Here is a 16866-nt window from a genome sequence, read left to right as displayed (position 1 = left end):
ATATATATATATATATATATATATATATATAAGTTAGGTGTATATGTTTATATATTTCTATGTACACGATTCCTTCATAAACTAATTAACACATCATCATGAATTTGGTAACTCAGCAACTAGGTGTAAGTGTGCGTAATGTGTGCTATACTTAATTTTACCCAAATGGGAATGGAATCCCTTTATTATAATTCAGTTACTTTTGATTTTTGTGAAATTTAAACAACAGGTGTTAGACGTCAACTTCCTAAAACATTTTTAAATACTCCAAATAAACTGAAATTAAAAAAAAATATTTAGGGAATATTTATTAATTGATGTCAGTATAGGTAAAAAGTTATTTACTCGTGTGTGAAAATAATAGCCGGGAGATATCTTCCCTTAGTACAAGAAGGATCGAGAATTATCTGCCTCTTAGAATTATATGATAAGAGATGGAAGCAGCCATTCTGGTTTTTGAATGGAACTCTGCAATGAACTGTAGTACGTCTTTCATACTTTACAATGTTATTGTTAAAATTTCGCAAAAATCTGAGGTGTATGTTCTACACACCGTCTTTGTTCCTTTTACATAGAATTAAATTACACTAAATATAAACTACATTGTGCTTCCTTATGCCTAACAGTTTTTTTCCAATATTCTTAATGATTGATTCATTAGTTTAGGAGTGAATCGTATACCTAGACATATCTAGACATATACACATATCTAACTTTATATAAATATAAATATTTATTCTGACACATGGTTATCTTGGCTGTGTGTATTTATATGTGATTTTTTTTTTATCTGTGTGACTTGTTATTGATAAAGTCATTTAAAGGTTGAAGAATTGTCATTTTATTTGATTAAATGTTTTCCTCCTACAAACTGGGAGATGAACTTCCTCATTTACATCTCAACAAAAATTCTAATTCCGGCTCCAGTAAGGGAAGAGGAGAAAAAAAATTAATTAAAAATCTCTAAAAAAAAAAAGAAAAATTAAATAATAATAATAATAATAATAATAATAATAATAATAATAATAATAATAATAATAATAATAATAATAATAATAATAATAATAATAATAATAATAATAATAATAATAATAGCAGCAGCAGCAGCAATAAACACTTCATATGTAAATTGCTGCCAGGGGAGAACAAATCCGTCCTTATGCCGTGATCTTTTATGCTGCAAACGGCATGCAGAAAGCGTGCACCTTAATTGATGTTTGCACAAAAAAAGAATGCGTTTTTTTTTTTAACTAATTTGATAATATCCTTTGCAACAAAGTCTCGATTTTAAAACTAAATTTTAATTTTTTTTTTACATATTTTTTTGTTGTATTTCAATTTGATTGGTCAATTACACTTATTTATACAATCGGAAAAAGTGTGAGGATTATTTTTTAAATCTAAATTTGGGCACTAATCCTAAATATGATATCTATTCCCAATCATTAGGTCTTATGTTCGTATGCTCATAATTTATACTAGTTTATAAAATAATTGAGGCAGACATAAAAACTAATTTTTCAGTCATGATTTCGGGTAGATTATCCATTTTCACGGAATATTTATATATGCATGTGGTGTAATAAGCATCATAGGTACATTATTGCATGTGGCTTCGTGTAAAACGTGATAAATTGAATTTGTAACTATTTTTCTAGATATAAAATATCGCACCAAAACCAGTGTCAAATCAGTTAACGATTATATCAGTAGGATTGTCAGTTGATCGCAAACACTGATTTGAAATAGCCAAAAAAGGGTCGCAAAGAACCCATAAAGTTCAAGAATTTGACAGCTTGTCCTTTGACTTGTACCTGGTAAGGAGATGATGACTGCCAATCATTTTTATTTATTTCTTTTTTGCGAGATATAAATCAATTCTGCAATAGAGAGCAAACGAAGTGAATTCTTCTTTGCTGACTACTGCTATGAGCTGGACTGCTAAAACGATAAATTGAAATAAAGTATGATATATTTGAAAAAGGTCAAAATGTCTTAGTTATTTTTCCAGACGTTTTGTGTGTGTGTGTGTGTGTTTTTTTTTTTCAATTTGCAGAATTCACACATCTTCCTACTCTGAAGTCAGGACAATGCTCTAATGCTACAGAAAAGCAATTAACAGATCATGAGCCCTCGTTTGGACCAATGACATCAATATGAGTGTTGTTGTGTGTCTAATTTCACAGTGTGGGCACAAAACTTCGTAGCATGAGCACAAAATATCATGGCATGGGCACAAAATATCATAGCATGGGCACAAAATATCATAGCATGGACACAAAATATCATAGCATGGACACAAAACTTCATAGCATGGGCACAAAAATTCACAATATGAACAGAGCACTATTGATAAAACACTACTCAGAGTGATGTGACTCTTGTAACCCCAAGACAGCATACATTGCCACAATAGCAATTCAAAAACAATAATTCACCATGGAGATATTACTACAAATCCCGATATGATTACAAATATAATACTAAATTACATTGATTTACAAGAAAATTAAGATGAGGATAAAAATAAGCTAACTAAATTTTGGATGTAGATTTTGGGTGAAATAAGTCTGATTTATTCAGGAATATCTTCTCTGTATGCATCTTCTTTACTTTATACAATTTTAGTATTTAGGTTGCTGTGAGTATCTCGTATTCCTGTGTTAGCAACACCAGGCAACGTCTTATGCCTGTTCTCCATCCAATCTGATCCACACACTCAAACCATATCTTTTTTCGATCTATCTCGTTCTCTAGTTATCAGGATATGATACAAGAGATGGCATCCTGCAAATGGCTGAAATCCCTGAGACACCAAGTGTATAAGGCATATGTAACCTCACAAATGCCAAGTTTCTGATAAAAGATCACATCAATTGTGCTTTCTCATAGTTTGCAGCTGCACACCCACCTGATTATGGCATGATCATTATGCTCAAACCTCTGCAGATCAAGCGTTTGGGGCACATGTCTGACTGCCATACAACATAACAAAGCGAACATAAGTTGACTTTGCCTCGAATCTAGAAGATGATCCTAGATATAAGGATTGCTAGTAGCTTCCCGAATCTTCCTTATACAAAGCAATAACAAGCAATGCTAGCATGGTCGACACTACTACCACTTAAACTAAAAATTCTTAACCGCTACTATGTAAGTTTAAACCCAAGATATTTAAAGGCTTCTTTAATAAACTATACAAGTGTTTAAGACTATTTTATAAATGTTGAATCAAATGAATTGGTGATAATTGAGGAAATAATCTGTGTAAAAATATAAGCTCAAAAACATAGTTAAAATGTTCATTTATGTCTATATTTCGACCCTGATGATAGGTTTTAGTCATGGAATATATATAAGTGATGAAGTGAACTATTTTCTTCCTGCCATTTGATGATTGAGCTATCTAATACAGGAAAATTATTGGCTTTCACTTAGCATAAAAGTTTAGTCTTTGTAAAAAAAAGAATAGGATACTCTAGGAAGCCATTTATGTGAATGTAAGATCAAAGTGTAGTATCTGTTCTTCAGATGCTACACTTCAATTTCTTGTTCTCTGTCAGTGGAGGAGAAGTCCTTTACGACTGAGACAATTTTTATTTTTGTTCCTTTTCTCCACGTTAAAAAAACGACCACTGTGTCTAACTCTATCCCGGGGGAGGGGGGCATTGTAAATAGGAACATTATAGATTTTTTTTTAATGTTTGGGGCCGATAACATAAAGATAAAATTTTACAACTGGTGACAAAGCAGTCAAGTTTTGGGCCTCAGCTTGAAGATCTTGCCCATTCTAAACACGAAAAACCGTGATATGGTGGAAAATGTCGTCTTCAGATGAACGGATGTATATAAAAGAGTTCACTTTTTTAAATGAAGGAAAATGTTCTATATCAGGGATAGAGCAGAGCGTATATAACTCGCAGTTTCATGTGAATACAATCACCATCAGTCCTTGATCAGTCTGTAGTCAGATGATCGCATGAGCATACATCTATCAGTTACCATTCCATTCTGGTTTCTGCGTCCACACTAGCAGGAATTATGTGTGAGAGTGTGCCTAAAATACCTACATAAGAGTGGCTATAATTTAAAATACAGTGAAAACATCGTTATACGCGCATATTTGTGTGTACATGTTTTGATCTGTAAATGCTTTTATTGTTTTCTCTCAACGCATGTGCTTGGTCCGTGTGCGTCATCTTATTTGATGTCCATTGAACTGGATTAATGACCGAATCTTTTAATCCTCGTCTGGTGTCTTAAGCTCTGCAACGACGGACATTAATTGCCCAGCGGTGCCAATAATGACACGTCGCCGGGTCTGATTGGATGTACACAATCTGATGATCAGATTACGTTGACAATAGTCATTTGACGAAGCAACAAATCATTAGCATTCATCCTAATCACTTGACGACTTCAGAATTCTTCATGGTTGTTCACATTCATTCGAATGTTTATATTCATTTGAATGTTTATATTGTAATGGATCGATTTGCCATGAAACAAAAACAAATCGAGTTCATTATATTTCTTCTCGCTTGATTGATTGCTAATAAGTCCAACACTCTTTTCTCATTATATACAATTTAGAGAAGATAAAAATTTATATAGTCGACATTGAAATCAAGGTGTCGGTTCGTTTTTGTTTTATGGCAAATAAACCCTTTTTGCATTATTTAATAACGAGCCACAACACTTATTGTGAACGATTAACCTAACATAAAAACTTGTTTTGTCGGATTTTTAAAATCAGACCCAAACGGTATTTAAGCTGGCAAATCTGGTGTTGCTCTTGACTAGATAATTTTAATTTGTTCTTGTTGTACTGTGTTATTGGCGATATAATAATGTGCGACATTTTCATTTTTAGTGTGTATAAAACATTATGCACCTTGTTGTATAAAACATTTTGCACTTTGTTGTATGAAACATTATGCACCATGTGGTGTAAAACATTATGCACCTTGTTGTATAAAACATTATGCACCATGTTGTATAAAACATTATGCACCTTGTTGTATAAAACATTATGCACCATGTGGTATAAAACCTTTGCACCATGTGGTATAAAACATTATGCGCCATGTGGTATAAAACCTTTTGCGCCATGTGGTATAAAACATTTATGCACCATGAGGTATAAAACATTATACACCATGTGGTGTAAAACATTATACACCATTAGCAGGAACCTATGTTGTATTCCTCTGCTGATAAACCCACTTGGACACTGATATTATGTTTCGGAATTTTTTAAATATAGATTAATTCGAATTATTTGTATTATTTGGACTACTGCTCTCATGTTGAGTGCTATTTTTCACAACGTTTCAACCAATGTAACCTATGACATTCTTCAGGTGTATTTTGTCAACAGAAAGATTTCTGAGTTCAGCAAGATACATCTAAAGAAGGTCGGAGGTTACATCAGTCGAAACGTAGTGGAAATAATAATATGAGAACAGGAGTTCAAATAATCCAAATAATATGAATTGGACGCCAATGTTTATGGATATAAAAAAAAAGATTTATTAAAAAATAAAGAAGTTTCACAGGAAAAAATAAACTGCTCACTTTTATACATGGGAGAGACAGACCGACAAATAGGCACATTGCTTCTTTCACTTTACTCATCAAAAGGGATAGCATGCTCTTGTTCTGTCAGCCATGACTGAGTAAAGTCTTAAATAATATGCAATTGTATACTTAGTATCGCCTGTATTGAGGATTGAATTTTTAACCTCAGCAAGAATCTGTGGCATAACAATTAAAGTACTAGCGAAAATTCAGTTTTAAATGGCACTCTTGTAGAGGTTGCAGGTTTAATTCTCAGTGCAGACGTCACCAAGTGAGACATTATTTTATACAAATATTAGTACAAACACTGGCAGAGCATTTTTATTTTTTATATAGGCTGTATATAGTAATACTTACTTAGCTATCATGTTTATATTTGTTAAATTAATAATCTGCTTCTGAAATATTTTTTACACCGAAATCAAACAAAATAATTTGTTCCTTTTTTTTTTTTTTTTTTGGTCGTAGCTTGCAAAATAATTAGAAAATCGAATGATTTAAATTAACTTTTCTCTCTTGTGTCATAACACCTGTACTCGTCCATATTGAATCTTGTTAATTTGTCAGAACATTCTTTTCAGGTCACAGAAGTTGCAACCTATAAAATACACTAATTTTCAGCAAACATCAATTTGCATGTGTCATTAAAAAAGAACTAGGATTCTTACGCCTTTATTGATAGACAGGCTGACCCACTTTTTGGTTTCATTAGTCAGAAGTTGTAAACTTAAACTGCGAGATATTTTTAAGCAATGCATATATATATATGTGTGTGTGTGTGTGTGTGTGTGTGTGTGTGTGTGTGTGTGTGTGATGTGTGTGTGTGTGTGTGTGTGTGTGTGTGATGTAAAACCTGCAGTCTACTGTATGCTCTATCCTGTTCCAACCATTGCACCGACAAAGATTAGCAGTAATACCAAAAAGTGTGATTAGTTCTACACAAAGCCTTCACCAATATAAACAGATCATCTATGTGGATTTCCGAACAACTTAGTTGTTATGGCGGAAGCTCATGCGTTGAAATAGACGGGAGAGTCTATATATATATATATATATATATATATATATATATATATATATATATATATCAGGTTAAAGGTATTCAGGAGATAACCCCCATGAATTAAAATGAGGTTATTAAGAGTGCTCAATATAAAGCATGTATTTATGTAACTATACTAATCCCTTACGTATCCCTTACGCCTTTCGGTTCTTCTCTTTTTTCTTTTTTTTCTTTTCCTTTCCTTTTCTTCTTTCTTTCGTCTTTCTCCTTTCTCTTTTTTTAGCTGTCGCTTACTTTTCCTTCTAATATCTTTCTACACTTCTCCTTTATCTTATTAAGTTTTGGCATTCCCTTTCCCCACACCGCCCTCTATTTTTAAGTCTAAAATGTCACTTGGTATCACCCCCTCCCACTCCAAGTTAGCGTCTTAATATTTTATTTTTTATAAATAAAAAAAAAAAAAAATATATATATATATATATATATATATATATATATATATATATATATATATATATATATATATATATATTTCACCTCTTTATTTAAGAACATGATGCTTTGAATAGTGATATAAACTTTATTTCTCTTGCCTGATGAGGAACAGTTGTTTTTTAATAAACCAATTTGCTCAGAAATATTAGCATGTTCAATCGAGTATTTAATATTTGTCTATATAGATAATATTAATAATAATGATAATATATATATATATATATATATATATATATATATATATATATATATATATATATATATATATATATATACTCCCTATCTTAGGTTGAGCATATTGGAAAGTAATATACAAATTACCATTAGCGTATTAAGCGATGCTCTTTGTGTAAACAAATTGAGCTTAGGTATTTGGACAATGTCAAAACATTGTTAATTCACTGCCCGCATAGCAGCAGCAGTCGAATAGTGCAACGGTTAAAAACTCCGACTGTCGTTTCTCAGTCGAGTTTCGATCTTGGCTTAAGGTAGTTGCTTGTCTAGCCACACTGAGCTGTGAAACAGCGAAACAGTACTGTATGTGGATGACTATATATACATATATTTTAATATATATTTTCTTTAATATATTTTTATTAAAGTGTAAATCTTTTTCATATTTGTAAAAAAAAAAATCCATGATTGTTTTATAGAAAACACTCCAGACAAGATGTGAAGCCACTTGATGTCTACGGCTAAAAGAAATACTTTAAATTCCAAAACTAGCAAAGGATAAGTGTTAGTTAGATAGATGACGATCCAGAAAGCAGCAGTTCTTGTTTTTCTTATTATCTCCCTTTGTAAATATCCCATAATCCTTTGCTTGTGTTCAATAAAATGTCTTCTCTATCCATCTTTTGAATTTCTGTTTATTCCTAATCTTTTACACTGACAATGAAACTCACAACAGACTTCCCGACTCCAACTCTCCACTATTGAAAAAAGTAATAATTACATCAATAAAAGGTTTCAGTTTTACTGTTTTTCCTCAAGGAAACATATGCGCTTGTCTTTTAATAACAAATGACTGATAGTTATTTTCTTTTGGGACCAGAATAGCTGTATATTTTGTTTAAGATCAAAATATCCTTCTACTAGACCTGATCGTAGGATTAAAGTTTTATACATCCACTAGCAGAGAGACCCGACGTCTCCCGTCATTAAATTAGGATCAACAAATGTACCACACTTCAATACTTTTATTGTCATAGAAATCAGTGAAATCGTCCATTTTTCAATTAAATCGATTGATTGCCTGTTTTAGATGAGAGCCTATCATGATGCACTGAAAGAAGATTTACATCCCTTATCGCAGTGACTTAGTCCACAATAGTCTACATTGCACTGTAGAGAACTTACTGCTGCGTATATAAAATTATTTTTTGAATTAAAGTTAAAAAGGCAAAATTCAAGCACAATAGTTCAATTGTGCTCTAAGCAGAAACATTCATTTCGAACATGCCCTTGTTTTATCAACGAACCTACTGTTGATTTTATACAGTGGGCCTTTCTGCTTGTGTGGTTATAAAACTTTTAAAATACACTTGTGATATTAGGCTATATCAGGGTGTTAACTTTTGTCAAAATCGGTTAGTTCCTTCTTTAATTGGAGTTTTTTTGATTATCGATTTGTGATACTTATCAGAGACATTCCGATACAAAATCTAAGAACACTGAAAGATACATGAAGAATAAGTTGTTCCTCTATAAACCTAGCCCTTCTCACAGTAGCCCTTTACACTTCAGTGGTAATATGTCTTGTTTGTGGGTAAAAAAAAAAAAAAAAAAAAACTTGCGTTGAATCAAAATAATGCTTGTTAAAATCCTAATTACACATGGGGGTCTCAGTTGCAAATGCGTTAAACTTCACACACAACTTGATGCGAGCTCATTATATGTCCTTCTAATATCGCAACAACACTTGATAATCGATCACAAAAAGATAATATAAAACCTATTTTTTTTTTTTTTTTTTTTTTTTTTTATTACATTTTCACCCCAAACAAGGCACATTGCCACTTTAATGTAGGGGGCTACTATCAGGGGAAACATCTACTGGGGTACTATGTAGGGATTAGGGCAGCGAGATGGTGGTTCACGTTGCACTTGAAAATTTTCAGACTGAGTCGTATAGACACCAATCATGTCCATGAATATTTCAATTGATATTGAGATATGCATTTAATATGTTGATGAATAACATTTTCACTGTACGTTCATTAATCTGGTTAACATCAGGCTGTTAACAGATATCAAGTCATATGAATATTTTATTCTCCTTGGCTGATTTAAGATTCCTAGTTTGAACTTGTTGGACGATGTGAAAGAATCCATCTGCCATTTGCTACAAATAAAGAACAGAATGGACCAATGCTAAAATGACTTGTTTTCTCTTGACTGAGATACGACTCTGGTCTTGCGCGGTTTTAGGAAGTCCACTCACTCAGGTCTTGCTTCCTGTCTTTCGGGGGATACCAATAGAGCTGCGCAGGCAATTTTTAATATGCCTTTAGGAGCGCTAGCTTGATCCTATCCAACATCTGACTTTATATCACATCTTCCTGCAACAAGAAGGAAGTACAAGATCTCAAGACTTCGATCAAATGTTTTTTGTTTTTTTTGTGGGGTGGGGGGGTTCTACTAATGAGTAACCGGTTATCAAATCCGGAATGCCACTCGAGGATACGGATTAATGGTTTTGTCAGATAGATGCTTAGACAAATACCTTTTACAGATTGCTTTAAACTGAGCAGATTATTAGAGATGATGCGTCAACAGAATTTCAAACAGAATCCTTTATTTAATCCACAAGATGAGTGGGGGGGGGTAGCACCCACTTTTCCATTAGCCATAACTGAGTAGACGTCTTAAATAATTCGCATTTATATTTTTAATATCAATCGTACTGAGGATTGAACTGGCAACCTTCAGAAGAGTGTCACATAGAACTGAAATTTACTTAGTACCTTATCCGTTACACCACAAGTCCTTGCCACGGTCGTGGATTAAAGAAAGGGTTCCATTCGAAATTCTGTGAAGAAGGCTAAGGGTTAAATTATCAAAAATGTGAGAATAACGCCCAAGCTGAGAACCGTAGTCCGAATAATCTAAATAATCCAAATTATAAATCCTCATCTCAAAAATTAAGAAGAATTTTACATTATTTACATATTTTCATGTTATGTTCTTAATGTTTCGGCAATTCTGCTCTCTGGCCTTCTCGCTATAAAATAACTAAAAATCGTGCCACGCGGAGAGGGAGAAATTTATAACAAGAAATTAAGGTTTGGAATTGCCAGAAAGTTATCAAACACGGCAAAAAGCATTTATATATAATGATACGGTTAAAATCCACCACATAATAATAATAATTATGGGGAGTGATGGTGGCTAAGTAGTTTAACGACATTGACTGAAAAGGTGAGTGTGCCAAGTTCGAATCCAGTTTGTTCCACAGAAATGCTTTCATCAAATCAACACTTGACCTTATGTCTAACCTCGAGAAGGGGTAGGGTAAATAAAATAACAATAATATGCAACCAGATATAGACAAAATATTTATAAATCTCAAGGTAGAAGCTACTATTTGCTCGATCTTCCAAACTCGTTTTTAATTTATAAAAAAGAAGGAAAAAAAATAAGTAAACGATATTTGATTATTATGATTAATATTAATTGTACAAACTAAAGAAGGAAAAGAAATATTGTGCTAAATTGCACCAACTTGTCATCTGATAATTGCAATTATGTCAAGGTGGAATCTAAAAATATGTAGATTTGCTCACGTGACTATTGAAATCACTCGTGTTACTAATTAATATTCCAGCTAATTCTCACTGGTTTTTTTGTTCACCTTAATTGACCGGGAAAGGGAGAAGCATGTGAAATGTTGATGTGTACATGAACAATACAAGGTTTCTTTTCATTAATCTCAAACACAGGTCAGCTGAAAATAACTTCTTCTTCTTCTTCTTCTTCTTCTTCTTCTTCTTCTTCTTCTTCTTCTTCTTCTATTATTATTATTATTTGGACTCACTAGGAGTACTCACACAGGTCATTACTCACTGACAACCACCAGTGGCCTTCCCTGGAGTCTGAGTGACAAGAAATATCCCCGATTTTCCAGTAGTCTTCGCCTCTTTCTGTAACGAAGCTACGAACTTGTATATAGCAGCAGCGACATCTTGGTGAATGCAAACGACCAAGCAGTGGCGCAAGTTGACATCACAGCTAAGGAAGAGAAGTGGAAAAAAGCCGAGAGAGATTTGGAACTACATCGCGCTGATAAAGACCAGGAAGCACATGCTGGCGTGAAATAGTCGTGTAACTCTGTGGCGGCATGAGAGAATGGAAAAGACGTGTCAAGACGGCAGAGTTTTGTTTACCACATAGCAGATGAGAGGAACTGTAAAAAATAAGATGCAGGCGTGGTTTGGAAAGTACTGTTAATAAATGCCTTTTGTTAAAACTGAAAAAAAAACGTGTTGAATTTCTTACCTTTGTTCTTTTGCAGCTGTCTCTACATACAACGTGTTGGACTTGAGTGAAAATATAACAATCATGATACATTTTGATAACTTTTTCAAATAAATTCGCATTATTGCAGCATATGCTTACCATTGACTTCTAACTAGCAATGGCCATTCAGCTTTACTGGAATTTGGAGAGCAACTAGCCTCCCCAAGGTCCCAGTCCTCTTCGCACATATCCAATAGAGGGCTAGTTATTGCTTTTTCTCTTTGAGCTTTCCATCCTCTGACCCTATTATAACTATTATTATTATTATTATCATCATTATCATCATCTATATATTAATACTGTAGTACCTTTAACATGCGTATGTGGGTCACATTTTCTAGATTATGAATTATTCGATTGGAAGATCCTATTTATTAATAAGGATAGAAGATAACATACTGCGAACATTAAATGAGTATAGATATGCTAATTTAATGTTCATAGTATGTTATCACCTTCTATCCTCCCTTTTAATAAATAGGATCGCCCGATTACCAAAGACGAAATCTAAAAAAAAAAAAATTAAAATAAAAAAAGTATGTCGCTTTTGAGTCGTTCTGAAACTAAAATATACCTTCTTGGTCTTCTGGCTAGGATCCAAGGATAGTATCTGTTTTGTCTAAAAGTGGTATAATTATATCATGGGGTTTACATTCGCACTGGGCGTCCATACAATATAAATATGTCACAGACATAAGGATATTTGGGGATAAACCGTAATCACCAGATAAATTCTTCATTTTTTGACTTATCCTCATCTTCATAGTTATTGTCATTTCACCACGTTTTGGCCAACTATACCTCTGGACAGCTTTAAGTAGGATTGAAACCACTATCTTCAGACAATGCTCACCTGGAACCATAGAAATTCAACGCCTCTATCCACTGCACCATGGGTTCCAGAAAAGGGCTTCAATAATATCACTGGGTCTACATTCATCCACAGAATGCCCACCAGCAATGTGTTACATATGAAAGATGACACTATGGAATTTCCACAGGTTCCACTAGCTATTATTATTATTATTATTATTATTATTATTATTATTATTATTATGTTCCAGATTTTTTAAGATGTAGATTAGTAATCTATATATTAATACGATAGCATGTGTGTTATTTTCTGTGTCATGCTTACATCCAAGTCGTTTAATTGTTATATACTTCCATTTCTTATCATAAATAATTTTACCAAGAATTCTTCATAAGTATTGGTTTCGGTTTCGGTTTTGATTATAGCTGATGGCACTTAAGTCATCTATTTTTTTATCATAAATAATTTTATCAAAAATTTTTCATAAGTTTTGGTTCCAGTTTCGATTATAACTGATGGCACTCCAGTAATCTCTTCTTTTTTTTTTATAAATAATTTTATCAAGAATTCTTCATAAGTTTTGGTTTCGATTTCGATTATTGCTGAAGGAACTCAAGTTATATATATTTCATGAGTTTTTATTTTGGTTTCGATTCAACGTAATGCACCCAAGTCATATGGATATTTTTCTTTCTTTTTGAAATTGCAACTTTATAATATATAAAAATCGATGGAACATTAACTCTATAATAATATATAAGAAATCTACAAGAATTAAAATATAATTTTTAAACATACTTCTGACCGGGCTTTGCCAGGCGTCCCTGCTAGCTTAGATAAATATGTTTACAGTTTTAACGAAAAAGCTACAATAATATCAGAGCCTCTCCATTTACACTGAACATCTACAGAATGCCAACATCAATATATTGCATATGAATGAGTCCCCTGTGGAATTTCCACAGGTCTCGCTAACGTGTATTATTTAGATAATTTGGACAACTGTTCTCATCTTAAAAGAGTTATTCTCACAATGTTTAGGCTAGTGTAACCTTCGATATTCTTTAATGCGTCTTGTTGAATTCTGAAATTTTTACAAAACTTTTAATGGAACACGTTATAAAATTTAAGGGGGGAGATTACTCAGTTTTATTAACCATGACAAAGTAGGAATCTTATAATAATAGCCAATTGTATTATTTTTGCTTTCTTTTTTCATCTGGGATTGAACATTCAGCTTCTAGGTAGAATTTATTTTAAAATACAGCGTCTCCAAAAATGATGTGTATACTCTTTGAATCGATATAACTCGTTCAATTTACTGAATACACACTTAAAAATACTGACAGTTAAAATTATCAAAAACATGGAAAATTAATATTGAATGAACATAAGGGCTACTTTGGGTAATTTCAGAATGTTCATAAACATAACCCTAATCCGTTCTGCTCAATGCACTTTTCGTATTGTGAAAAAAAAAAAAAAAAAAAAATGGATCTGCAAACCTCCTGCAATATATACTCTGATACTTGAGCATATTCTGCTACACTCATTTTTCTGAAATGGTTTCAGGCTTCCTACTTCAAATATTTTATCTTTATTAGAAGTTAGACTTTTATGTTTTTTGGTAAATATTATTGCCAATATCTTGAAATGTGTATTCTTAGTCTTCTTGGATTAACCTTGTTTGCAAGTCAAATTCAGTAAATTCTACGATTCGAAGAGTGTATATACATAATTTAGGAACACTGTGTATATTTTAATTAGCACTTTTACCCACTAGCCCCATGCGTGCAAATTAAATAAAGGGTTTGCTTTGAAATTCTCAGAATTCTTAAGAAACGTTGACTAAAAGCCTCAGCGCGTGTAGCATTCGTAACATTATGAAATATAAGAACGATGATGGGATTAAGACCGTAAACTGATAAGTAAATAAAACCGACTCTAACATTTTGAATCATTTCTACAGGCTCGAGTTTTATGCCCTGGCAATTCCATTTCCTGACTGTAGCACACGAGAACATTAAATGTGTGCATTTCCTATAAATTCTGTTTATTGTCTTAACCTTTGATATTAATGTCCACCATTGGTTGCATATAACCATCTCAACCGTGAAGTTTTATTTCGTCATCAAATATTGATTACTTACGAATCTGTTTGTCAAGCTTTCCATTTAAGTATAAGAATAACGTTTTGTAACTCGATTGAACCCATTCTTCTTCTTCTGATCTAATGTTTTTTTGTGTGTTTTTCAGAATTCTGGTTACGCAATGTTTGGTCCAATGCGACTGAAGCATATCAAACTATCAGTAAGTAGACATTTTTTTTTTTCATGTTTTACGTCATGCAATGAATGTGGCCTGAGGGTTTTATCTTCAAGGAAATAAAAGATGGCACCTGTTAATGAAATAGGTAGTTAAAAATAAAATGGTAGCAAAACTTTATGAAATACTTATTTGGGATTTAAAAATATTGCCCTACACCGAAAATTACGGAAAATAATCAAGTATTTTTATTTATGAAATTCAACTATGCAACGTAATCCAGTAAAGTCCGCTATTATCAAATTTTCCGTCTGCATTAATAACTTGTTAATTGTCTCCTCTTTAAGTCTTGTACCCCTTCGACATAAATACCCCCGACAAACAAGCAGAAAAATCCCACCACTACACAGTAGAGATCCCTAGATGTAAAAAAGCCTTCTATTCTAATTGTTTCTTCCCCAGAACTGCTAGACTTTGGACTTCCTTTCCGGGTTCCTGCTTTCCCAACTTTACTGACATGCAGAAGTTCAAGTGTAATGTGAACAGATATCTTGCTGCTCATCTCCCTACATAGTATTCATGCAACTTATGTCTCTGATAATAGCCCCCTACATCAAAGTGGCACTCTGCTTTATTTTAGGTGGAAATGTAATAAGATGTAATAAAAAAAGTCAAAAATGTAAAATTGCTAAATTATTTTCTTTAATTTCTACTTAAGCATTTACCATAATTTTCGATGTACGTTAATATTTTTCTATACTAAGTAAGTATTTTATTAAGTTTCGCTGTCATTTTATTTTTAACTGCTAAATATCACAGGTGCGTTTTCATGCACAAGCGTTAAAAAGATTTTAGGGATTTCTTCATTGACCCAATCTTATCGACTTACTCTGACGATATCAATTGTTTACTTACAAGATAAAACTACAATTTAGATCAGCTGGTAAACAATTTAAAAGCCAATGTTGTTTTTGTTTTTTATATAATAGAAAACTAATGCAAGATCTTTACTGGGGGCTATAAAGGGCGAATACCATCTCAATGAACGTGAACCAATTATCTATGACTGAAGTCAAAGAGAAGCTTCTTCAGCCATGTCGAGTCCTTACCAACATCTCAGGAGGATACCAGACTACAAATGTGAACCAGAGGGCTAGAAAATAGCCCCTTTCCCCTTCTGATATGGGAATACCCCTTATGAAGCCCCAAAAAACTCTGGGTCCAATTAAAAACACTCAATGGTACAATCAAAAGTTGCTATGATTAGATGGGAGTACAAAACTGACCCAACCATCTGCCAATATGGAGAGGAGGACCATGCGATGTCACACTCTACTGCCCAACCAGTACAGCGTTAAAAGTCTTGTAGAATACAACAACAATGCAAAGGATTGCATAAAAACGTGGGAAATTGTTGTATGACGATATGTTTCAGAGACACACAAAGAATAAAAAGAAGACGAGGGACAATTAACTCTCACCCAACTTTAAGATCATAACAACACTTCTTCCATGGCAACTTAAAAATGAAATTCGGCCAATAAAAAGAAATTACATTTTAAGTTCCATTTTTTTTTTAAGTTCTTATCTAAATCAAACTGCACCTCTCCTAAATCAACTGCAAGAAGTCTAAGACAACCGAAAACAATAACAAGATAAATAGAGAAAGACTTTTATTTCTGAGCTCAGTTGCACAATCAATGCCTGATGCTTGAACTTATCCTACTATTTAACCCATAGCTGGAGGGTGGATATATGGATTCATTCTTTTCCTAAGATATTAAAGAAAATGATGCAGTAACTTTGACAAAACTTGAACTCTGCACACCGAACACACAGTCCGTGTCTGTAGCCACTACACCATACACACTTCTATAGATTTTTTTCCTTATATGTAATATTTGACATTAATGTTTTTACGACTATTTTCTTCATTTGTATTGATAGTTATTTGACTAGTGTATTTTTCATTTATATGTCTCGAAAGGGATATATTCTTTTTGAAGTAGCTGAGTGGTTTTGGCTACTGTATTGGAGTCATAATCCAGTAAGTCACCTTACACGTGAGGCTTTCACCACATCTTTTGATCCTCTCCCAAGCGGCTTTACCAGTCAATATTTATGACTTAATCAGCCAACCATATTCTAGTGAGGCACACATACACACACACACACACCTACCTTTTTGATA

General features: G+C 33.0%; 1 protein-coding gene across 8 annotated transcripts in view; it reads left to right on the top strand.

The window, feature by feature from the left end:
* The window catches only part of LOC145292090 (high affinity cAMP-specific and IBMX-insensitive 3',5'-cyclic phosphodiesterase 8B-like), a 973128-nt gene that overhangs the window by 299436 nt on the left and 656826 nt on the right, over positions 1–16866 (top strand). For all 8 annotated transcript variants that reach the window (XM_080138173.1, XM_080138174.1, XM_080138172.1 and 5 more), the window contains exon 2: positions 14667–14720. In XM_080138173.1, coding sequence (XP_079994299.1) covers positions 14667–14720 — 54 coding nt within the window. The remainder of the gene's footprint in view (positions 1–14666; positions 14721–16866) is intronic.

The sequence above is a fragment of the Euprymna scolopes genome, chromosome 13 (genome assembly GCF_053919585.1).
Source record: "Euprymna scolopes isolate OS-2025 chromosome 13, ASM5391958v1, whole genome shotgun sequence".
Classification (NCBI taxonomy): Eukaryota; Metazoa; Mollusca; class Cephalopoda; order Sepiida; family Sepiolidae; genus Euprymna; species Euprymna scolopes.
The sequence above is the reverse complement of the archived record's forward strand: the minus strand, read 5'-3'. Positions and strand labels throughout refer to the sequence as shown.